Below are 23,580 nucleotides of genomic sequence, written 5' to 3'. Positions count from 1 at the left end.
TCCTTCTTCCTTCTGCAAAACAAGTACACTCCAAAGATGGTTGGTTCAACAGCAAGATGAGAGGAAGATTTCTGTGGGAGCAATTGTGTCCAAAACACAGCCAAAACCCACTATTTCACAAACACGCATTCCTAAACAGTGCGAGACAGCTAGCAAAGAAATTGTTCCCCTAAGAGTTAATGGAACTGAGGCAGGGGAAGCATCCGGGGACTTCTGAAACATGCCACCAAAACACACAGGACAGGGCCAGAGACATGGAGGCTGGAAGGGCAGAAGCAAGTTAGTTGGGAACATCAGCTGGAGGTGATGTGGTGTTTTCAGAGCTGATTGCTGGCCTGAAAGATCTTCTCACCATCTTGAGGACACTCGGGGCCCAGCAGACATGGCTCACTAGGACCATTCTTGCTTCCTCCTTCTGAACAGCTGCATTGTCCTCATCACCTTCCTCAGGTGAACCCAGCTCAGCCACCGGTGAAGGCAGGGGAATGAGAAACAGTTGGCAGAGCAGGGCGCTAGCAGAGACAGCGGTCCACAATGGCAGGGGGAGCAGCGGCACCCAGGGAGGTGTTGCTGCAATGCCACGGTCAGCGGCTGCGTAAATTCAAAGGCTGACGGCCAAAACGCCTGACCCCGCAAAGCTGAAGACGCTGTTTTCGGAAGAGAAGGGCGTACCACGTTCTTCTGTGAGCAGCTGCGGCAGTCACGGGCTAGCTCTGCTCCAGGGTGAATGCCGCACCGTCGGAGGGAAGGGCAGGTTTGGGGGGTGCCTCCCCCACCGCAGGACCCCGGGCGCAGACGCAGGGGGGCTCAGCCCAGGGTAAACCATTGCTCCCCCGCGGCTCATCACCTGGAGCGAGGGGGGTGAGCGGCGTGGGGCTACCGCGCAGGCGCCAGCAAAACTGCAGACAGCCAACGCACGAGCGAGTCTTCCAGCTTCCGTGGCGCCTTGCCGAATGTTCTCTGCTTCTCGCGCGAAAAAACCTCCCGGGAGGTCAGCTCACCCTCCCGGTGCAGAGAAAAGCCCCATCGCTCCACTCCCCCTACTAAATACCAGAGAGAAAACAACACTTGAGGGCAAGAAGGCCGAACGCGATGGCTAGGGCTTCTCCTGCAGGTACTTCTGGGCATGGCTGAAACCAGGCACAGGCACGACGGCTCGCTTACACGGAGCTCGTTGCAGGCACGAGGCTTACGATCCTGGCACGGAGCTGTCACAGTCCGGCCCGTGTTCCTCCTTACTTGGGCCGAGTGCCGGAGACAGGCTGCAGGAGAGTCGTGCCGCAAGAAGATCTTCTCAGCAAAGCGGTTTTGCTTCCATCCGTGCAGGACGCCAACCCTGGGAAAGCAAGCGGCGTGAGAGACGTTCCAGTTGCAAAGTGTTCAGGCAGCCCGGGACCCCTTCGGCTTGGTCGTGCGTCGCTCCCGCAGGAGTCTGCAGCTCTGTGACAGCGGGAACCGCACTGACAGCGGAACAACAGCTACCATTACGTCAACACGCAAGGACCAGCGCACCTGCTTGTGGCTTAACGTGATTTCTGTTTACGCCGGCAGAACGGTCCGTCTCAATCCTCACAGCGGGTTCAGACCCACCGGGTGGCTGCCCCTTCTGGCAGCAGCTCCCTGTGAAGCCCGAGTCCCTCTCAGGGTGTCGCGCAGGATCTCTGCACGAAAGCTGAAGGGGAAAAACAAGCCAAAGGGGGAAGCTGGTGGAAGATCTGCCAACCGTAGCGACAGCAGCACGTGCAGGGCAGGAGGAGGTCGGAGCCTCCATCAGGCAACAGAGGGAGGAGGAGACGACGTGGGAAGAGTTACCTGCGGCCGCGGCCGTGCAGGATTCGGAGGCAAGGGCCGACCTCACGGTTACCGTGAGATAAAAGAGGGGGACGAGGCGGGGAGGTGAAGGAGGGGACGGGTACGGCTGGGCGAGCAGAAGGCAGGCGATCCTGCCGCAGGCATTCTGATGAGCTGGGGAGGCAGAAGGGGAGGTGGAGGCAAAGGCTGCAGTGATTTGAGCGGGACCAGAACCGAGTTCAGGTCAAAGCGAAACTTCGCCCACCCAGCAGAGAACGAAAGCGTGTCGCAAACCACTCGACTCCACAGGTGGCAAATGGTTATCTAGACACAAAGGCCAATGGGCTTGAACTGCATTATGGAAAACAAAACCCATGCTGTTTTGCAGGTGGGTGTTGTTCCCAATAGTTACTTTAGTACCTAGTTTTTCAAGATAAAAAGGCTTCATATTTGGGAAAAAAGATGCAGTCCAACACCTCAACGCCCCTGAGAGTTCCTCAAGAGGGAGACATTAAAATTCACTCCTATTAGTTGTTTCCCAGTATGCAGTTCTGAGGAAGGCCAGCAGCAAAATCCTCTTTTCATTCCATGTAGGCCCCTATCTAATCTCAGGTTGGCTTATGTCCTCTGACACAGCCACCGCTGCTCTCCTTACAGCTGTGGTTCACACAGCTGGAGTGGCCTCCTCCCCAGGCATACCCACCTGTACACTGGGCTGTGCCAGTCTGCTGTCCATCCCGTCGGGAGAGCAGCAGCGTATGCACCAGTCCTTAGGTATCAATGTGAAACACTTTCCCCACGTTCTATAGCTGTGGGATCTGGTACCATCATCCCCTCAGACTGCACAGCAAAGCTTCCCAAAGGTTCTGTCTCTAGCAGTCTCCATTCAGTAGAGTCTACCTCAAATCCAGGCCAGAACAAGCCACAGCTGATAGCTGCTTTCTCCAGATCCAACACCCAAGGCAGTCCTGAGGCATTATGAGAGACAATGAGTGAGTCAATGTCTCAAACCCCGTGGTGGGGCAAGTTCCGCTTAACAACAAACTGCGTAACAAGGAACCTTGCCTAGCCAGGAACCACAGGTGAAAAGAAGCCCATCAGCACAGGCCAGCACAAGACCAGGGCACCAGAACAGGATGGGGAGGCTGTGCCAGAGGGTCCACAGCTCCATGTTCTGATGTGCTGAGCAGGGCAGCTCACCATGCATGGCCAAAGGTCAAACAACAGTCATGCCTCCAGGGAGGGAGAAGTTACTCCCCAAACGACCCCCAAGCCCAGTGACCCATTTCCCAAAGGTTCTGAAAGCACAAACCGCACATGACACCTAATTAGCCTAATGAGTCCGAGTGCTCGCCTGAAGAAGGGGCAAGGAGATGACAAAAGAAAACACACCGAAGCCCCAGATGCGTATGCCCACCAGAACTGGACGCCTCGGCTGGCTGTACCAACACTGGACCCAGGACTGGGGAAATCATCCTCTTTTCCTCTGTCTTGCTCGCTCCTTTCCCACAATCCCTACACCTCATCCCTTTAGACATAAAACCGTTGACCCAGTCTGAGACCAAAAGTGGATCCAGCCGCCCCTGGGCCCTTCTCTGAGGAGGAGTCTGGAAAGCAAGGGGGTCTGCTCTGAACCTCATGACCCAACGGGAGGGATCTCCTTCTTCCCTGAATTGATGTATATGGTTACCACGGGTTACCGAGGTAGTTTCATGCCAATTCCTGTTGAGAAACCCCGCCACCTGCTGTTAACGCCTTCCAAGTGCAGAGTGTTTCTGCCATGGTTTAACTTACCCCTTTGGCGTCGTTTCACCTTAATTTAGCCCGGGGGAACTCCGAATTCACCAGGACCCCTCCCTGGTCTCTCCAGCCCGGGTCGTGACCCATTATTTGCTCTTTTTTTTTGGTTATTTTGCCGTAGGGGTTTCTGCTTCGTAGAGAGGCAGAGGATACACACTTCTTTATCGTATTGGGGCAGGCAGTACGACGCGTGCATTATTGCACCATCAGTTCGGATGTTCAGTCTCCTCCAGAGGAGTCTGGTTTCCAGTGCTGGATCTTCTTGTGCTCCTATTCCACATGCAGCCTTTGCTTCCATTTCCCAGTGCATGCCAGTGCTCCTGCTCTCCTTCAGCCGGCCGGACCGCGCGAGCTGACACTGCTCTGGTCAGCGGCCAGGGACAGAGCAGTTACCAACCCAGGCACCAGGATGGGGGTGGGAGGCAGACACTGCCCGGTGGAGACCGAAACCTTTAGACAGGCCCCCCCTGGGACCAGCAGCACAGGCAGCAGGGGCAGGCAGCTAGGGCTGCTCAGCAGGCACGCGGACCTTGCAGGGCGCCCCAAGCCGAGAGCCGTGCCAGGGGCTCAGCCGAGCACAGCTCAACCCCCGTCAGGGAAGAGCACGCTGCCGAGTGCAGCCCAGCCTGGGCGCTGGGCTGGAAACAGTCACGCAGCCCAACACTGCTGCCCCATCCCGCTGGGGCAGCCCTTACCTGCGCTGCCATGCTGCCCAACACGGGGTAAGCCGCGCCCCTCCCTCCGCACCCCCTGCCCCTCGTGCCTGGTGAGAAAGGAACCCATCTTCATTTTTCGCAAGATCCCCGAGATTGCAAGGCACGGAGGTGAATTTGACATTTTCTGTCTTATTACCAGAATTCAACTGCAATGGAAGCAATAAAGATGCGACCTTCGCAATACAGGTCATACGCAATTTGAGATGAGCACATGCTTTAAAAACTTGTAAACTATTGGACCTCTGAATAAATTAAATAAATCCTAAGTCTTGCGAGCTTCTCAGCTTGCTTAGCAGAGCAAAATGCTGTAAATTCTCAGCAGTCCTTTTTGGGACACTGAATAAACATTTTATGAGGTTAGTGCATCAGGCTTTGCGGATGCAGTCACACAAGTTACAGACCATGTGTGCACTTGTCCACTTACAGAGTGCGGGCATGCGTCCTTTCACAAGTGAGCTTCAATCTTTACCTGCCAAAGGGAAGGAAGGGGAAGTGGCTGGCTGCAGTGATGTAGGTTAATCCTTGTAATGCTACATGAAGGTGCTGTGGAAGGCAGTACCTTGTATGTGGCAGTCAGGATCACTCAGTATGTCTGTACAGCCTAACTCAGTGCAACGCAGAGGTATAAGAACTAGTGTAGGTAATAAACTCAGGAAAGCAAAAAAAAAAAAAATAAAAAAATTGAGATGTCCATTTACCAGGGTAATTGGGGCCCTGCTAAATTGACTGTATTGCTTCCACTTCTAAGCCAGCTCAGGAATCTCTGCATGGTACTTCTATCACAGAAACAAGTCTGCAGGGTGACATTTGCTCCCCCTTTTTTATGGGACATGTGTGCAAGCAACTATGTGGGCATAAACTCACTTCAGGTGTCCTGCATTGATCCAGAGGAGCAGAGGTAAAGAAAACACGTGGAACCTAATACTTGTATTCTTGAGAAGTTAGTTTAATCACGAACAGCTTCTTGTCTTCATTAGATGGAGTTATTTATTCTTTTAAAATCTCACATTTAATCCATAATTATATTGCATCAGAGAAAAAAAAAGGACTACCATTTTAAAACAGCATTGCAGTTATATATGAAAGGCCACTGTTGTGCTAGTAACGGCTTCTCCTCACAGCTTAGAGTTCAGCTGTGTCAGCATCTTCTCGAGCTTTATTGCTAGTGCCATATTACCTTTAATCCTTAATTTTCCCGACATGAAGGCCAGGGTTGGCTTTAGTTTGCCTAAAAAGAAGACACAGAACCATCAAAAAAAGAAAAAGGAACTGGAGACAGCCTGTGCACAGGAAAATGTAATGCCACTACAGCGAGACCTAGCAGCTCTATCGCTGCCGAGTTCTGCTGTAAAAGCAGTGCCCACTTAGGAGACACAGATTAGAGATGTGCAGAACCGCAAGTCCAACAGATGGACTGGATTCCTTCTGAAGCTACGCTCGCGGCTAGAATTTCAGTACCTGGTTATCAAAAGCAGTATAAGCTTTTGTGCTCTTGCTGCTCACAGAACAGCAGAGTTCAGAAAAATCCAAGGAGTTCTATCCCACACTTTCACTTGCGCCGCGGAAAGCCGAAAGCTCCTCCATCCCAGGACCACAAAGCGAGGAGGCTGCCCATTCGCCCACCAGCAGAAGGTTGTCTGGGCCCCGGCACCTGCGTCCCCCCTGGCAAATGCCTTTGTCGCTCACCTGTGAACATTTTCACAAAGTCGGCACTCGACATGCTCATAACCACATCGGCCGTCACAGGAGGCTTTCCGAAACCGGCGCTGCCGCCCTTGGTTTTCAGGTCAATGTACCAAGTGCCTCCGTCATCACCTGAACAGACAGCGGGGAGAGGTGACAAGGCAGCACAGAGCGCTGTGCCCTCCCTACTCCTCCCTGCCAGACGGACGCCGCCGTGTCCCTTTGGAGCAGTTACTCCATCGTACGTACGCTGGCGGGGCTCTGCAAGAAGGTACCACTTGCCCCACGTCCTGCGTGCAGGCAAAGCCAGCCTCTGGCAGACGCCCCGCGGCACCACGGATCGGGGACACGGTCAGAAGCGCCCGACGGCAGCACTTTGCTGGCAGAGCTGGTGGCAGCCGGCGCTCTTAACATGACCCTGCGAGCACCCCTGTCTATCGTCACGCTAACCCTGTGCCGCAGGGCCAGCACCGCGACAAAGCCTGCCCGCCTATGCCGGCAGCGGCAGCAGCTTCCCGCGTGTGCTGAAGCTGGTCCTGAGAAGGAGCATCACACGGGGCAGAAGGCAAGAAGGAGCATCACACGGGGCAGAAGGCAAGAAGGAGCATCACACGGGGCAGAAGGCAAGAAGGAGCATCACACGGGGCAGAAGGCAAGAAGGAGCATCACACGGGGCAGAAGGCAAGAAGGAGCATCACACGGGGCAGAAGGAAGGGAGCATCACACGGGGCAGAAGGCAAGAAGGAGCATCACACAGGGCAGAAGGAAGGGAGCATCACACGGGGCAGAAGGAAAGGAGCATCACACGGGGCAGAAGGAAAGAAGGAGCATCACACGGGGCAGAAGGAAAGAAGGAGCATCACACAGGGCAGAAGGAAGGGAGCATCACACAGGGCAGAAGGAAAGGAAAGGGGGTCTGTTCCCGGATCAGCTTGAAAAGGTGAGTGTTTCTGCCTGAAAACACCGAGCGCCTTCTGCTAGGAGCGTGAGCACGGGAAGGTTTTACCAGCGATGGTCTTACCAGATAGTTCAAACTGAAAGACACCCTGAGTGCTTCTCACGTACTCTTCGCTCATTGCCCCCTGAATAACTCTGAATGTTTCTGCAACAGGACTCAACGGCTCGGCTGGAGCAGGTTCTGTGTTCACCCTAGCTCCATCTGGTCCTTCATGCTGGGATCCGCTTAATTTCCTCTCTTCTTTGAATGCTTGGGAAGCACCTACAAGAAAGAGGCTGTTTTTCTCCTTCAAATGCAAAACACTTTAAAACTGCATACAGAAACATGCCTAGAGAATTCCGTTTGAAAAGATTTAAACTTCCCAGTAGGGAAAAGGAGTATTTTTCCATTTCAGTATTAACACTGATAAAGGATGGGTTTTGCACCTGGGAATCTGAACAGGTGTAGAGCACTAAAGGTAATTCTGCAATATATTTCACTTCCTAATACATCAAAAAAAAATTCTAATTCTGATTGTTCACAGTTAATTACCAAGGCTTACGCAGCACATTGTTTTCTAATGCAATCCATATGCTCCTGACAGCACTCACAAAAAAACCCCAAACAACAGTGTCTTTAATAAACAACTCTTTCACCTCAAAATACTCCTGTCTTGTCTATCTTGCTACGAACATGCATGTTTTCACTAATTCTTCTGCAAAGGCTTCTAAGCTGTAAATCAATTCACGGCTTTAATCAGCGTTTTACTATACTGCAGTGAACACCTACAGTTAACAATAAACGACAGCATTTGCAATTTTTACAAGGCTGATCAAGTTGAACACCCTCTAAAAATGTTGTAGAAAGTCTCTTAGGTGGCTTAAGCATCAAAAAATTGTTAGGAGTATCCCGTGAGCCCCTGCTAAATAACCAGCATTGGGAGGCCCAGGCGACTAACACCAACTGTCCCTGCAGAACAGTCCTCCTGCGATCGCTCAAACAGTATTTTCAAGGGAAAGGGACTCTGTTCAAACTTTGCCTCCTCTGCCTTTCTCTTATCCCTATTTTGGCGCTCCTACAAAACTTGTTCAGCGTTATTAGTTGCCCTCCAACTTGACACACTACAATTCTGAAAAAGCAAAAACGATGCTTTTCTAAAAAAAGATTTCTGCAGTTTGTCTCAGAGACTGTAAATCACGCGAATTTCATGTACAAAGCCACAGAGAATGTTTTTTGTATAAATTTATCAAGACAGATCATACGGCACTCCTGCAAAATGTTCTGTTTGCCATTTAATTTCTTTTTCCAGCAATATTTGCCTATGACCTTCATACCACCACAACTAAGATGGTTAAAAAAGGATTCTTCAAAATAAGGAACTCATTTTATACCCTGAAAGTCCTGCAGGAGGAAACATTTCTTCCCTAGCTTTAATTACATAGTCACTTCCATAAATCATACCCTCCAAATGAGAAGAGTTTTTGTCAAATAGCTTGAATGGTGCCCAATCTCTTGGGAGAAAAGAAAAAAGAAAAAAGAAAAAACAACTTGAAATAGATACAGAATTCATTATTGTCAGAAATGATCGACTTGTACACACATCGCTTTCCCTACCATATCTTTCTTGTTTCACGGCTGTCATGTCAGTTGCAACATCCAAGAAAAAGTCAGGCATCAGGGGGTGACCTAGAAGGCAGGAAAAATGTAATAGTAAGTCCAAGTAAAGTGGAACAGCACAAACAGGAATCCATTTCATATGAAATTACAGCCAAATTTATAAGTAAATAAACTACAATTTAAAGGAAAGACAAGCATGAAATAACTTGTTTAGAGTTTGGTTCATTTAAAAACTGACCTAGAAGCCTCTTAATTTGCAATGAAAAACATTTGAAGAAGGGGGAAAAAAAATAATCTATCTCACTAGCAGTAAATAGCAATATATACATCTACAGTGCAGGTACATTTTCTTTTCATTAAAGTATTTTTTTAATTTAATAGGCACTTGATGATTAAAATCTCAGTGGTCTAGGAAGGCAAGTTCTGAAAGCTGAGGCAAAGCAACTTTTTACAGACGAATTTAAAAGCCCCTAGAAACAGAACTATATTAATATTCTCCATACATCCTTCCTGGACTTACTCCTAATCTTAAAGATCTGTTTTACCTGGTGCAATTGCATAGACATCAAAATCCTTAACTCCTTCTTCTCTCAGCAGAACTTCATCAATAATGAAGTTTCCAGTGAAACTTTTTGGTTTTGTTAAAATGCAATATGCAGCATCTGCAAGGATGTCAGTTTTCCTGCACTGTTTTTCTATTCCAGATCCTCCAAGCATATCCATAGCAGCTGTATGTATAGCTATAAAGTTTGGAGAGTAAGAAAATAAAGCTTTAACACTGACAACATGAAATTCACATTTCTTTAGCAAGCACACAAACTGTCTTTCTTCATGCCAAAGGGACCTGTAGGAAGACAAAGCTATGAAATACTACTAAACAACAAAGAATCCTCTACAAGCACCAGTAAAAAAAGAAAACTATTAAAGAAACCAAAAAGTGGAATAATGGGCAGGACTTTTTATGACATTCACATCCCTCTCTCCTTTTATCAGTGCACCCGCCCCAGCTCCTGCCCCACACCATGGATTTCCTCTAGGTTATTCAGGAGATGAAAAACTAACAGGACAACTGTTTTTCTTGAAGTGAATATATGATACATCAGCCATTCAGAGGTACCTCCTTTGGTGATTATCACACTGAAAATCTGGCTTAATTTTAGCCTTGTAATAACTCCCATGAGATACCAAAGTGTCTCTCCTAAGTTAATGAGAAACCAAATAGCAAAACCCCAAATAATTGGTTCAATAGTCCACAGAAAGGCTGTGTTAGAACCAAGAATAAAATCCAGATCTCCTAATCTTCTGGTTGTTTTATTAACCAATTCTACTAAGTTCTGCACCATTCCATTAGTCGTCTTTATGCTTCCTGCAAGGGAGCTACTAACACTGTGGCATGTTCCAGTCTAAGTCTGTAATCTGCTCTTCCAGGCTGAGGTATGCATTTCATTTTTCTTTCATCCTCTTCCACAAAATGGCTGTTTGGTTGTAGCGTTTGGCATTTGCCATGAAACTGTTTTCTCCTCATACAGTTTTGCTTCACGACTTTTTCCCATCTGCTGTTTAAGACTCTACACTCCGCCCCCAAGTTTTGGGACAGATTCGCAAATCCTCTTCTACACCTGGGACTGGCAGATCCTAGAGGTGGAAGTTTAAACCTGATTTTAAACCACTTTTGTCCTCTTTTCTGTGTTTCCATTCCACACAAAGTAACGGCAGCTTTGATGCAGAAATTATTCCAACATCCCTTAAGAAGCAAGGAATAAGCACTGTGCAGGACACACCTATCTGAGCTGGACCATCCACCTTCCAAAGCAGGAACTGGGAAAAAGGACTGCAGTCTTCAATGGTGGCCAGGGAGATCCTGACAAAGTGTTTTCTGGAAAGTGCAACAGTGGGTAGATGGCCTCGCTGACTCCCGTGTTTTACTCTTCTATGGTGAGGATTAGCCCCTAGGTTTCATTTACTTTTGACCAACTTCAGCTTCTTTTTTTCAAATCAACTGAACCGCTATAAATATGCACCTAAATAAAAAGTGGCCAATAGATCTATACTGTACCTATGGTTTATTCTGTACATACACCTAGGTCCCCCTAGGTCTTTTTCTGATTTTTTTAGGAAATAAATTTGCCTTTCCTTGGTCCTCTGAAATGTGATCTGTCCTCCAAGATTTTTAAATTTTTTTTTTAAATAACTATCAACAGTTCAGAGAATATTTCTGTCAAATACTCCGATGAAATTTACCAGGTTCTGTTGTCCTGAATATATTCTACTATTCTGAGGATTCATTAACCTGTTCACTTTCCTGGCCCATGCTTCTGCTGCTTCTCTGTTAGTGTCAACTACTATTCTTCTGAGCACAGGAAGCCTATATGCACAGACTGAGGCAAAAAGGTTTTAAACAGGTACTGCCGCATAGTCTGGCTGCACATTGTTGCACCTATTTCATATAGTGCTGCTGCTGGTTTTCCTCTAATGCACACAAAGAGCTTTCCACTTCTGTCCCAGGATACCTCTATTATTCATACGCACTCTTGGTGACAGGATTGCCCCTTGCCCTTTTCGTAGACTTCCTCCTTCACTTTCAGATAAATGGAGAGCTCCTGGCTTCCTATTACCAGCATACTTTCACGTGTTTAAAGAGTCAGATTAATCAACAGATAATGGCATCCATACTAGCACTGACGCTAATCACATTTGTATGAGATTATAGTGGATTTTTTAATTAAGAACTTTGCAACTGTATTTTAGATACCACGGAAGTCTGTAACTCTCTCTCCCTGGTGACCACAGGAAAGTAGTTAACTTTCTCACTTTTGGAAGAAAAACCTTTCAAAAGAACATTTTTTGTACTGGAGAATTTGCACATTATTATTCTCTTTTATACTTGGGGGCACATTAGTTTTCACAGAGGCATCACTGATTTATACAAACTTCAAGAGCTCATCTAATGTTTCTAACTGTCTTAAACCAAATGAGCAAGAATGGATTCAGCAAATACAAAGCTCTGTCTGCATACCTTCGATTTTATAGAAAGCTTAATTACTTTTTAAATTACTTTGCAGCGTCTCACAGAGTATATTATTAGAATATACTATTGTCATTTGTAAACTGAATCTTCCTGCACTTCCAAGCCTCATGTTCTGCATGTTCCTGACGGGAACAGATATTAACTACACTCTATAACAAGTGCCAGCTTCTGCAGTGTTATCCTCTTACTTATTTTAGCAGGTACAAGTATGTTACCAAGGACACAGTGGCACTCTAGAGCACAAGAAAAAGATACTACTTTCTTTGGTTTGGGTTTCTGCCCCAATAAGAATGTCAGATTTTGTAGAAGTTTAATTAATACCATCACAGACATCCTTTAATACCAGACCGTACCTGGGGCACTGGTACTGTTACTGACATTTGGAGTGCTACAGCATATGCAAACACTGGAAAGAAATAATGTTTTTAGCTATGCAACTTAACACTTAATGTAACTTCTGCCTGTAAGGTTAGCCATACCTCTGAAAAATTTTTCATTATAAGCAGGTGGACAAATTCTCCTAGGTTCTGTTTTCCCTTGCCATGAAACACAAGAGTCTGAATTACTCAGATGGGTGGGGGAAAAAACCTACATTGCAAAATAAAGACCTAGTATAACCAGCTGGTCTCTCCAGGAAGAATTCTTTAGCTCTCAACCGTACATTGGAATCCATAACACCACCAACTTGTTTCCACAATGGTAGTGGATGTTTTCTCTGGTGTATCCAGAATCACAGAGAGAAGACACTGAAGAATCAGAAAGCTGTGGAGGGTGCACATAATGTGCCTATGCAGCATGTAAGTATGTGCATTTACAAGACACGGGTAATCTTGCAACACCTTTTGTGTGAGAAAGTAAGTCAAATTAGTAATGTTGTCTGCAGCTTGATACCATGTCTCTGTCTGAATGAGATACTCTGGATTAATTCCTTCACTGTTCCTAACTCTCCTATACAATTTACATTACTTAGCGACCAAAAAACACAGAATGGTGGGTAAAAGATCACCTCTCCTAATGAAAAACCAAATTACTCCTACATACAGGACTGTGAGATGTAAAACCCATTTAGCAGTGGCATTTTAGGGACAAGCCAGGCAGGATGAGCACGAGGTCTAGGGAGCTAAAGGCTTTAAGAACCAAGTTTCATGGCTCTTTTTCAGATGACAAAGATAGATTCTGGGAAATCTCCATCGAAACTTTTCTGAGGTTTCCCTGGAGCACTCAAGAAGCAAGTATATGGAAACAAGTGTGTGTTTCTTCTAACTCTTTCAGAAATTAAAAAAAAAAAAACCACAAACAACAGAGACCCAAAACCTGAAAGGTTAGCTTCCACTCCACTGCCAGGAAGGCAATCCAGACCCTGAAGTTACACATGCAGCTGCCTTCAGTACATCAAAGATGAAGAGCTTATCCTCTTCAAAATAGACAGTACAGGTTTTCTGATGACGTAACTATCATGAATGATATGATTATTGTTCAAAAAGTCAATCCCTTACCAAAATATTTCTATAGGTAAAACTCATAGTGTGAGCAGACCAAAATATTTCTATGGGTAAAACTCATAGTTGGAGCAGAATTATGAGGCATCCATTTACTGGAAGAATTTAGGGTGCAAGCATCCAGACCAATGAAAAAAGGACCAGGTCTGTCAGACATACTAACCCAAGTGTTCAACTGAGTATTACCTAGAGTATTTAAGCAAAGAAACTTAGCTGATTTTCTCTGAAATAATTAAGTCTTGCTCATATTCCTCACTTTAGAGGAAGAAAAATCAGAGAGTTCTAGTTCACACTAGAAGTTAAAAGGGGCCTGCAACTCCTAACAGGAAAACGTTGAAAAGTGTCTGGGTACAAACACTTCTTACAGTGGAGCACTAGCCCCAGAGAGGATCTTGGTTCGTATTTTTATTTCTTATTCCTTCTTCCGTCCCTCCACTAGTTAAGGGAATAAACTCTGCTGTTGTAATGTTTCATAACACAATGACTGGGCTAACGCCATTAAAGGGCAGGATTACCCTCTGTCTTTACTGATTTTAACATCAGTATTGTTTCTGCACATAGATGTATTTGGGGTGAAGAGACTGGCCTCTTTGGCAAACAGCTGACCAGACCTCAAACAGCAGCCCTGATCCTCACTGACCTACAGACAACAAACTGCAGTTAATACAACATGGGAGCATCAAGTTGCCTTTCTTCCATAGAGTTCTTTAATTTCCTGTGACTTGCAAGGAGAAGGTTCTGTGAACAACCGTTTGATAGCGCACTGCAACAAAACTTGTAGGAACAGGGTTTTTCTTAACTATTCCTGCATTTACAGAGCTATATATCTTGTCAGTTCCATCTATGCTCTGGCAATTTAACTAGCAAGGAATTCTAAATAGTACTACATACACAAACATGTAATACCTACTAATGAAAGTATGCTAATGCTTTTGTGATTCTGTCCAAACCAAAACTTTGGGTGCATGAGCAAGAGCAGAGAAGCCAACTGAAAGGGTTGAATGGGTTGCAAACTAGCTGAAGATGAGTTTGGATTAAAGTGGCAATGGTCTAGTGAGAACTAGGAATGAAAACCAGCACTCATGCAGGATGAACAAAGAATATGCAAAATAACTGCTCAGTCTCCTGAATCAATTCCAGAAGAAGTCTGAAATATATTCACAGTGAAACAAAACAAGCTGTAGAAGAAAAAATACAGAAAGTCATTATTTTAGTACCATGACAAAAAAAAAAAAAATAAAAATAAAAAAATCACCTGTTTTAGGCCATAAAGCATTGACAGCAACCTCTCCTCTGAATTCTTCTGCCATTCCCAAGACACACATGGACATCCCATATTTAGAAATAGTATAAGCTAAGACAAGAAGCATAAAAAAATATAAAAATTTACACTCAATCAACAGAACTTTAATTATGAAGGAAAGAAAAACAAATGATGTGTTGTTCATAAGGAAAACTAAGTTTTTGGGGACAAAACAGTATCTTCCTAGAGTCAAAATCTCTCCCTTCTCCCCACCACCCCCAGCAGATACAAACTGTAGTCTGCCTTTTTTCACTACAAATAAAATGAGCGCTATACGTTTTGACAAAAACAGCTGAAGCCTAGCTATATGGTGGGTTTGTTGTGCTTTTTACACACAGCACACTGACAAGAGCGCTCCATTTATTCAGGAGACCTAAGGCATGCTGCTAATGATCGAACTAGTATTCTACAGAAAACAAAAGAAAAGCCAGGGGTAGGGGGGGCGGGGAGTGGGGGCTGGGCAGGGAGAATATTATTAACCTTTGTCGTTTATTTTGAGAAGAGAAACTTTTTTGGGGAAAGAACTGGGACTGGCTGGAGGAGTTTTACATGACAAGTGTCCAAAATGGGAAGGATTTTTTTTTTTACAGCTTTAAAATAAGCAACATTAACCTCAAGACAAAATGGGTTCCCTTTCCCCCCTCAAAATTAATTTCCATTTTAAAAGACAACATTGAGCTTTATCTCTACTAAATTGAATGTGAAGCTGAGTCGGTAAGAAAATAGATTTTGGGATCAATCTCTATTTGGAACAGAAAATATTTTGTAGTCTTAAGAATTCCCATGAAAAAGCATAAACTCTTACCTTGAAAACATTCTTGAAAACATAAAGGACGTATTAGGCCATAAAACCTGCACTACGTTTTCCCACAAAATTATTTCTTTTAGGTTATGTACAAAACACTCTGGGGAACTGTTAGTACCAGTCTGTATATAGTGCTAAAGATACAAGATCTGGGCTGGCACTCCTGTACATTTCACCAGGTATTTATGTGGTTCTCAAAAAATAACAACAAAGGCTCTGAATGCTACTCACCACAATGATTTTTGAACCACATGGGATTCATATTCATAGGTGGGCTGAGGTTCAGGATATGGGGGTTCCTACTCTTCCTCAAGTGGGGAAGGCATGTTTTAGACCTGAAAGATAGATGCAGACAAATCAGTCACCTCTTATTTTATGGAACACCTATAATTACAGTAAAAACCATACTAGCAGACCAGTATTTTCATTTTCATGGAAGTCCAATACTAAGCTGAGACCCTGCCCATGTATCAATTAGTTAACTGACATAAAGAACAACAACAAAAAAATATGTCCTAGCTCACTTATGTCAGGCCTGGTATTCATTCCGGCTAACTGGACCACATTCTCCAAATAGTGCAGCAGCATCTACTAACGCTGATTTTCCAGATGCTCAGAAGCCATAATCTCCTTGTAATAGTTCTGGTAGGGGCAACAAAACACTATGAGGCAACAAGCGAAATTAATAGTGCAGAGCATCATTTAGTCATAAATATATTCTCTTCTGATCCCATACCTGTTTATTCTGTAAAACCACATTAAAGAAATAATACTGTATAGTGAAAGTCTATTACAAATATCCCAGTCAAAACTGAAAACCTATTCTTTGCTGACTAGAAGACTCACTATTTCATTCAACTTAGAATTTACACGTATCTGTAAATAGTAACTTTTACTTTATAGAAACCATCTTTTGACTTCATTTCTAGCACTAGGGTACATGTTTGCATTTCATTTCAGCTGGAGAGTTTTTAATCAAGCTTCACAGGGAGAACAGCACTGCAGTGGACTACACTACTGACCTACTAAACATACATTTCAACAGGACCCACACATACTGTCAGCCACAGAAGGGACACCTATTTTCAGCTTATCAATCCTATCACTTATCCCACCTACTGAATCCATTTCCAAAAAATCAGCAAAATAAGGACCACAGGAATTGTGAAATTAAATCTTGGTCTGTTAATTTAAGTAAGTGATAGGATTGATAAGCTGAAAGTAGGCAGAGAACACTTTAGATCGTTAAGTTACATCTTTAGCATTTCCAACTATGGTTAAGTTATATAATGTCTCTAAAGATGAGAAAGAAGCTTATGAGAAGGAAGCTGACAAACAAAATGTTGCACTTGATGTACGCAAAGAGTTAGTCATTTTGCTTGAAATGAAAGAGCAGACACCATTTAGCACAGCCAAGCTGGAGCTCCATTTGAAATTAACCAGTTTATGCTTCCTACCTGCATGGAGGGGTTTGTGAACATTTAATGACTACAGCAATAAGGTTCCTGTTTACTCCAATTTGCAATTAATTCTTGCAAATATTAATTTCAAATCAGTTGGCCAATAACCGAGCAATTTCCTGTGAGCACATGTAGGATACTTGCACTTCGACCCTACGGCAGCAAGACAGCTACAAAATTCCTCAGAAAGTTTTTCTGAGATAACATAATACATTTTGTTTTTACTTTCCTTCATTCTCTCAGCACTTACGTAAGGTAGGTTCCTCGTACATTGACATCCATCATAAGATTGACCTTCTTCGTTTCTGTTTCCAAAGTGCCAGTCAAAGAGATGGCGCTTGCATTGTTCACCAAAATATCAATCCCTGGTTTTAAAATAAGCCATTTCACATTAGCATTTAAAGATAAAAAGCACGAGTAAGGCAGGCTGTTCTTTTCTCTTATCGTTTGAACCATCTGCCTGTTAATGTCTCCCCAAAACCTCAGCATACCTCCAAAAGTCTTCACAGCTTTCTCCACGGCATTAATAATTTGCTGTTCTTCCCTCACATTAACAACGCATGGCAAAGCCTTTCCTCCAGCCGCCTCAACTGCACAATTATAAAATTAAACATTTAAAAATTTGCTCTCAGATGGAACAAATAGCATAAACCTACTGAGAATCTCCCATTCAATGACATGTTCCAAAAAGGCATTGAAAATCGCATTCTCAAATTGTGACCTTTTTACATGTTGCATAAAGAACAGGGAAACCAAACCCAAATCTTAACACTGAGAATGTGTATGGTATACACATACATCCCAAGTAACATAGCATTTTCACATCCATATACACACATCTTCATTACAGTAATATTTTGATACCTCCCAGCATTCCTGGGAAGCAAGAGAAGCACTAAGCTTATCTTATGAAAGGTGAATTGGAGCCAAGAGAGTTTACACAGTTTTCCACTCAGGTTGACAATTAAGCTAGGGCATACACTCAGCCCAGCACCTGAAGCCCATCCTCATTTATTACAACTTACTCTCTGCTGCAGCAGTGTAGATAGTCCCTGGAAGAGTAGGATGGGGCTCAGCTGTCTTGGCAGCTATCACAATGTTTGCACCATCCTTGGCAGCTTTCAAAGCAATGGCTTTGCCAATGCCCCTGCTTGCGCCTGTGATGAAGAGAGTGCATCCTGCTAGTTTCCTAAAGGTGGAGGGGGAAGTGGAGGGTAAAGAAGAGAGAGAACAAAGGAAAACTTATAAATCATTGACTGTTAGCATTCTTTAAGGGCAAAAGTAATTAGCACAGTCTTCCAACCAGATGAATGCCTTCATCGTTTTACTAAGAAAGCAGCCCCTACATACAAAAGAAATGGCTACAGCTACAGCAAAGTGGAGTACCGCCGAAGCCGAAGGTAAGACCATTCCCCAAGCTTGCAAACACTATAAAGCAAGACGATTACACAGGTCACCCAACTACATTTCTCCCTTTTTGTAAAACAGCCCAACACACTGTTTACAACAGAGCTGCTATGTTCACCAAACTTGGAAAAGCAGTAAGTTGTAAAAACGAAATGCCATTTACTAATGAGACAACACAGCTACATAGCTCTCTAATTTACTAGACACACCCTTCTAAACAGAAACAACTGCTGTCTCAATGTGGCATAAAGTTCAAGTCCAGAACCACAACACTAATGCAGAGTGCCACACAGAAGTGCCAAAAACTTGATTTTCAGAAATGACAATTATTTCTCTTAAAGGTTTAACACTAAACTTAAGTTGCTCAGTAACTACATCTAATCCAATGGGTCCCCCCCCAAAACAGGCCCAATCAAAACCTCTGGAAAAACTAAGTTTTAAGAGTGTCAGAAGTATGTCTGGCTTACACAAAGAATGTCACTGAATTTTTGAAAAGCAAAAGATCAACTCCAGTTTAAAGCATATTTAACAATAAAGCCTCTTAGATGACAGGTTTTCCATATGAAGTAATGTGCGCTTCAGTGCTCTGCATAAAGCTTGTGCTGCTTTCCACAACTCAGTGGAAAAAAACAAGAGGTCCAAGTCTTCCACTCCAGTTAGAGAATGCATATAAAGTATGCGCTACAGCAACTTCACTTTTCACTCACATCACAAACATTATACACCAGCTTTCAAGTTTGCATTAGTTTTTCTTTCAGTCTGGGCCAGACTTGACTTACTACTGTTTCTCCAGATCTGGTTTTTTCCCTCGAATGCAAGAGCATCCCTCTCTAAAACACTCTCTAGGAAAGCGTTTGGTTTCAGAAGGCACAAAACAGGGATGGTGCGGAAAGTGGGGGTGATTGTCCCCTGCAACGGCATGGTTAGGCATCTGCAGGGTCCCAGGAACTCAAGGAAGCCCTGCAGGTGCCATTTCAAACAGCTTTCCTCTGCAAAACTGGGTCCTAGAGAGGCACAGGAAGAAAAATCTCCAAACGGCACAGCAAATCACAAAAAACCGCTGCTGGGAGTCGAGTCACACACACGCTGAGGCAAGTTCATCTCTGGAATATGCAGTCAGACTGTAAAACTCAGCCAAATAAGGCCAGAACCTGGCTTCTACTTTCAACCAACTGACTGATACGAGGTCAGCAGACTCCACCTCAGTCAGGGAAGAGGCAAATGGGGTCCTCGTGGCTCTGAAGGAGAAGGAAGCGGAGGAAAGCTGGTGGGGCTTTAAGACCGTCGAGGGGCAAGAGTGGTCCATTCAGGAAGACAAGCAGATGTACCAAGGGACCGGCATGCCTACGCAGCGAACTCATGACTTGGCTCCCATGTACAGGGAGCAGGACCAAGGACAGGCCACAAAGGAGGATTTAAAAATATCACCGAGGCTTGTCAGGGTAGTGTCTGGAAAACCAAAGTTCACCTGCAGCTGAGGCTTGTGAAGGACATCAAGGGCACAGGGGCTTCTGCTGCTACACTAGTCATAAAAGCAGACCCTTTGCTCAGTGGGGTGGGTGAAAGCAAGGCTTTCAACGCCATCTCTCACAATACTTTTGCATCCAATTTAAGATATTTTGGTCTGGATGGGTGTGCAACCTGACGGGTAAAAAACTGGTTCATCAGGCTCAGAGAGTGGTGGTTAATAAGTCATACTCTGCCCAGAGACCAGTAGCAAGTGGGGTACCACCTCTATTCTTAGACCAATCCTGTTTAACATCTTTATCAACAACCTGAAAGAGGTGACAAAATGCCCTGGGGGTGGACAACAACTGATTCACTAGCTTGAAGGCAGGGCTGCTATGCAGAGGGTGCCCAATAAGCTAGATGAACAGGAGCCTTGTGAAATTCAACAAGGACAGACGGACAGTCCTGCAACGACACAGGCTAGGGACTGAACGGCCAGGGAATGCTCTCCTGAAAAGGTCTTGGGGCACATGGCAGAGAGCAAGCCGAGCACGAGCCAGCAGTGAGCCTGGCAACAGCAGCCAGCAGCACCCTGGGCTACAAGAACACCATAACCAGAAGATCGAGGGAATGGACTATGCCCCTCTATTTGGCATTTATAAGACCACACTTACATCCTGTGATGAGTTTTGAGTCCCTCAGTACAAGGTATATCTTGACAAATGGGAGCAAGTTCCACAAAGGGAGTCAGAGACGGCCGGAGGCTCAGCATTTCTGTGAGAGGGACAGTTCAGCCTGGAGCACAGCTTTGAGGGGACCTAGCAGCAGCCCCCCAATACCTATGCAGTGATTGATGAGCTGGAGCCAAGCACACATGCTGTGGCACAGCGCAGGAGGATAAGAGACAACAACTAGCCCTTTCAAACTGAAAGAAGAAAGGTTCAAACTGGAGAGATTCAGACTGTCCTCCCCATGATGAAAGTCAGGCAACAGAGCAGGGGACCGAGCTGTTTCCAGCCTTGGAAGTTTTCAAGATCCAAACAAAGCCCTGAGCAACCCTGTCTGATCTCCCAACTGACCTGGCTTTCAGCAAGAGGCTGGACTGCAGAGCTCTCAAGGTCCCTTCCAACTTGAATTATCCAATGATCAAATCTGGAAAAGTCCACCGCAGATTCAGCTCCTTTCCCCAAATTATTATTCTATTCAAAATGTCACAGAACGTATTCTATTCATTCCAGTTACACGCTCTCTAGCTTTCTCCTCCAACCTTTCCCATGCTGGCCATCACCCTCAAATCTCTTTTCTCAGCATAATTGCATCTCCAGCCTACATAAATCTCCTTCTTCTCCCTCGGCTTACCATCACCACTGATTACATTTACTCTCTGGAGCTCCCTTCCTTCAGTTCTAGCTCCACAATCTCCAGTTCTGTCCCTACAGCCCACAGAAATAGTGTTCACCAAAATAGGCAAAGCCCTGCTAACAGGAAAAAATTTTTCACTTCATCCCCTCTGAATCACTGAGCTGACTTGGTACGATCTCTCACACTCCCATTATTATTTTTTAAACATTCTTTCTTCTTCCTTGATTTTACTTCTAATTGTGTCTCACTCAAGAAGTTTCATTTATCCTCTGCAAGTTGGTGTGACAGCATCCACAAAGTCAGATGCACCAACCCCTTGAAATGTTTATTCACTGTCCCCAAAAGAACTGCCCAGAATTTAGAGCATTTTACTCTGCTAAGCAAGCTGAGAAGCTTGCAAGACTTAGGATTTATTTCTTAACTCACTCAGAGGTCCAATAGTTTACAGGGTTTTAAAGCATGCACTCGTCTAAAATTGCTTATGACCTGTATCGTGAAGGTCGCATCTTTATTGCTTCCATTGCAGCTGAATTCTGGTAGTAAGACAGAAAATGTCAAATTCACCTCTGCGCCCCAAGTCTCGGCGATCTTGGGAAAAAATAAGACAGGTTCCTTTCTCACCAGGTACAACTGCCAATACAGAAACCTGCAGGCCACAACAAGGACACTTTTTACTGCTTGCTTACACATAGGTTAGGAAATTAATGAATAAACCTGTTTATAACATACAGGAATAGACAATACCAACTCATCTCCCTGGCTGTCAGCAGCGCTGGCTGTGAAGAAAGGCAGAAAATGCCTCTAAATTAAGACCCTGTACTGGAAGAAAATCTGATTGCCAGGTCAGAAGGTACTGGCTTGGACTAAGAGGGAGAGAGAGCAGAATAGCTTAATATCGATTCCATTAGAGAAACACCACCCAGCATAGATGAGAGTCCCGCAGCAACCATCCCCACCGCGGAGCCCTCCGCGCACGGACGCTGACCAGCGATCCCCACGAAGACTTCCAGGACCTGGGCGAGCCCCCCCTCCTCCCCCGAGCTCCTGGACGCGCTTCCAGCCTCTCCGCCGTGGGGGGAACCCCCCCCGGGCCGGACCTCTGGCGTCACCGCACGTCACACCAGCCCCGGCCGGCGCGACCGGCGGCGCGAGCAAAGCCCCCGCACAAACCCGCGGGAGAGGAGCCAGGGCGGCGGGCGGCGGGGCGGGGCAGCGCGCCCCTCCCGGGGGAAGCCCACCGTCACGGCAGCGTTCCCGTCCTCCGGTGTCACGCCGCGCTTCCCCCGGCCCTGTCCGTAAGCGCCGTCCCGCGCAACCCGGCCGGAGGGGAAAGCAAACCGGCGCCGAGGCGACCGTCCGGCAAACCGCCACGGCCGAACCCCCGGCCGAAGCCCGCCTCGGCCCCCGGCCCCGAGAGGCCTTCGGTGGCTGAAGAGCCACGGCTTTTACCTCAGCCTGCCGCCGCCGCCGCCGCCGCCGCCCGGCGAGCGGGAAGCGGGGGCCTGAGGCGAGCGGAGCGGAGCCGAGGGGGCTGCCGGCGCCGGCGGGGCGGGGAGGGCCTGGAAGGAGAGGGGAGGACCGGGGCGGCTTACCCCGTGTTGGGCAGCATGGCGGCGAGGGTACGGGCTGCCCCGGGGCGGGGAGCGGGCCCGGCAGGGCCGCTGGGGCCGCCCCGCTTCGCGCAGCCGCCGCGGCGGCGAGGGGCGGAGCGGGCGGGCGGAGGTGAAGGGCGGGCGCCGGCCCCGCGTCCTCGCCCGGGCCTGCGTGAGGCGCGGGGGGCGGCCGGCGCCGGGGTGCGGGGCCGGCGAGGCGGGGGCCGAGCAGCGGCCCTCGGGGAAAGGCGCGCCGCGGGAGGCGGCCCCGTGTGTAGAGGCGGGGATGGCCGGGGAGGAGGCGGCCCGGCGGCGTGAGGGGGGGCTGCGAGGAGAGCGGGGTAGGGTGGTCGGGGGACATAAGCCGACCCCAGCGTCGGTGGGGGCCTGCACGGAATGAGGAGTGGAGTCGAGCGGTTTGCGACACGCTTTCGTTCTCTGCTGGGTGGGCGAAGTTTCGCTTTGACCTGAACTCGGTTCTGGTCCCGCTCAAATCACTGCAGCCTTTGCCTCCACCTCCCCTTCTGCCTCCCCAGCTCATCAGAATGCCTGCAGCAGGATCGCCTGCCTTCTGCTCGCCCAGCCGTACCCGTCCCCTCCTTCACCTCCCCGCCTCGTCCCCCTCTTTTATCTCACGGTAACCGTGAGGTCGGCCCTTGCCTCCGAATCCTGCACGGCCGCGGCCGCAGGTAACTCTTCCCACGTCGTCTCCTCCTCCCTCTGTTGCCTGATGGAGGCTCCGACCTCCTCCTGCCCTGCACGTGCTGCTGTCGCTACGGTTGGCAGATCTTCCACCAGCTTCCCCCTTTGGCTTGTTTTTCCCCTTCAGCTTTCGTGCAGAGATCCTGCGCGACACCCTGAGAGGGACTCGGGCTTCACAGGGAGCTGCTGCCAGAAGGGGCAGCCACCCGGTGGGTCTGAACCCGCTGTGAGGATTGAGACGGACCGTTCTGCCGGCGTAAACAGAAATCACGTTAAGCCACAAGCAGGTGCGCTGGTCCTTGCGTGTTGACGTAATGGTAGCTGTTGTTCCGCTGTCAGTGCGGTTCCCGCTGTCACAGAGCTGCAGACTCCTGCGGGAGCGACGCACGACCAAGCCGAAGGGGCCCCGGGCTGCCTGAATACTTTGCA

General features: G+C 46.9%; 1 protein-coding gene across 1 annotated transcript; it reads right to left on the bottom strand.

The window, feature by feature from the left end:
- Positions 1-5,243: 5,243 nt before the first annotated feature.
- On the bottom strand, positions 5,244-22,558 carry HSDL2 (hydroxysteroid dehydrogenase like 2). The gene is made up of 11 exons (XM_049796142.1): positions 22,450-22,558; positions 17,665-17,828; positions 17,131-17,229; positions 16,890-17,004; positions 15,411-15,514; positions 14,327-14,425; positions 9,090-9,284; positions 8,542-8,613; positions 7,012-7,209; positions 5,994-6,122; positions 5,244-5,535 (listed from the first exon to the last, which is right to left on the bottom strand). The coding sequence occupies exons 1-11, from the start codon at positions 22,464-22,466 to the stop codon at positions 5,423-5,425; spliced, it is 1,305 nt and encodes a 434-aa protein (XP_049652099.1). The 5' UTR covers positions 22,467-22,558; the 3' UTR covers positions 5,244-5,422.
- Between the last annotated feature and the right edge of the window lie 1,022 nt (positions 22,559-23,580).

The sequence above is a fragment of the Accipiter gentilis genome, chromosome Z, assembly GCF_929443795.1.
Source record: "Accipiter gentilis chromosome Z, bAccGen1.1, whole genome shotgun sequence".
NCBI lineage: Eukaryota > Metazoa > Chordata > Aves > Accipitriformes > Accipitridae > Astur > Astur gentilis.
Note: the sequence above shows the minus strand (reverse complement) of the source record. Positions and strands in the feature narration are given on the sequence as shown.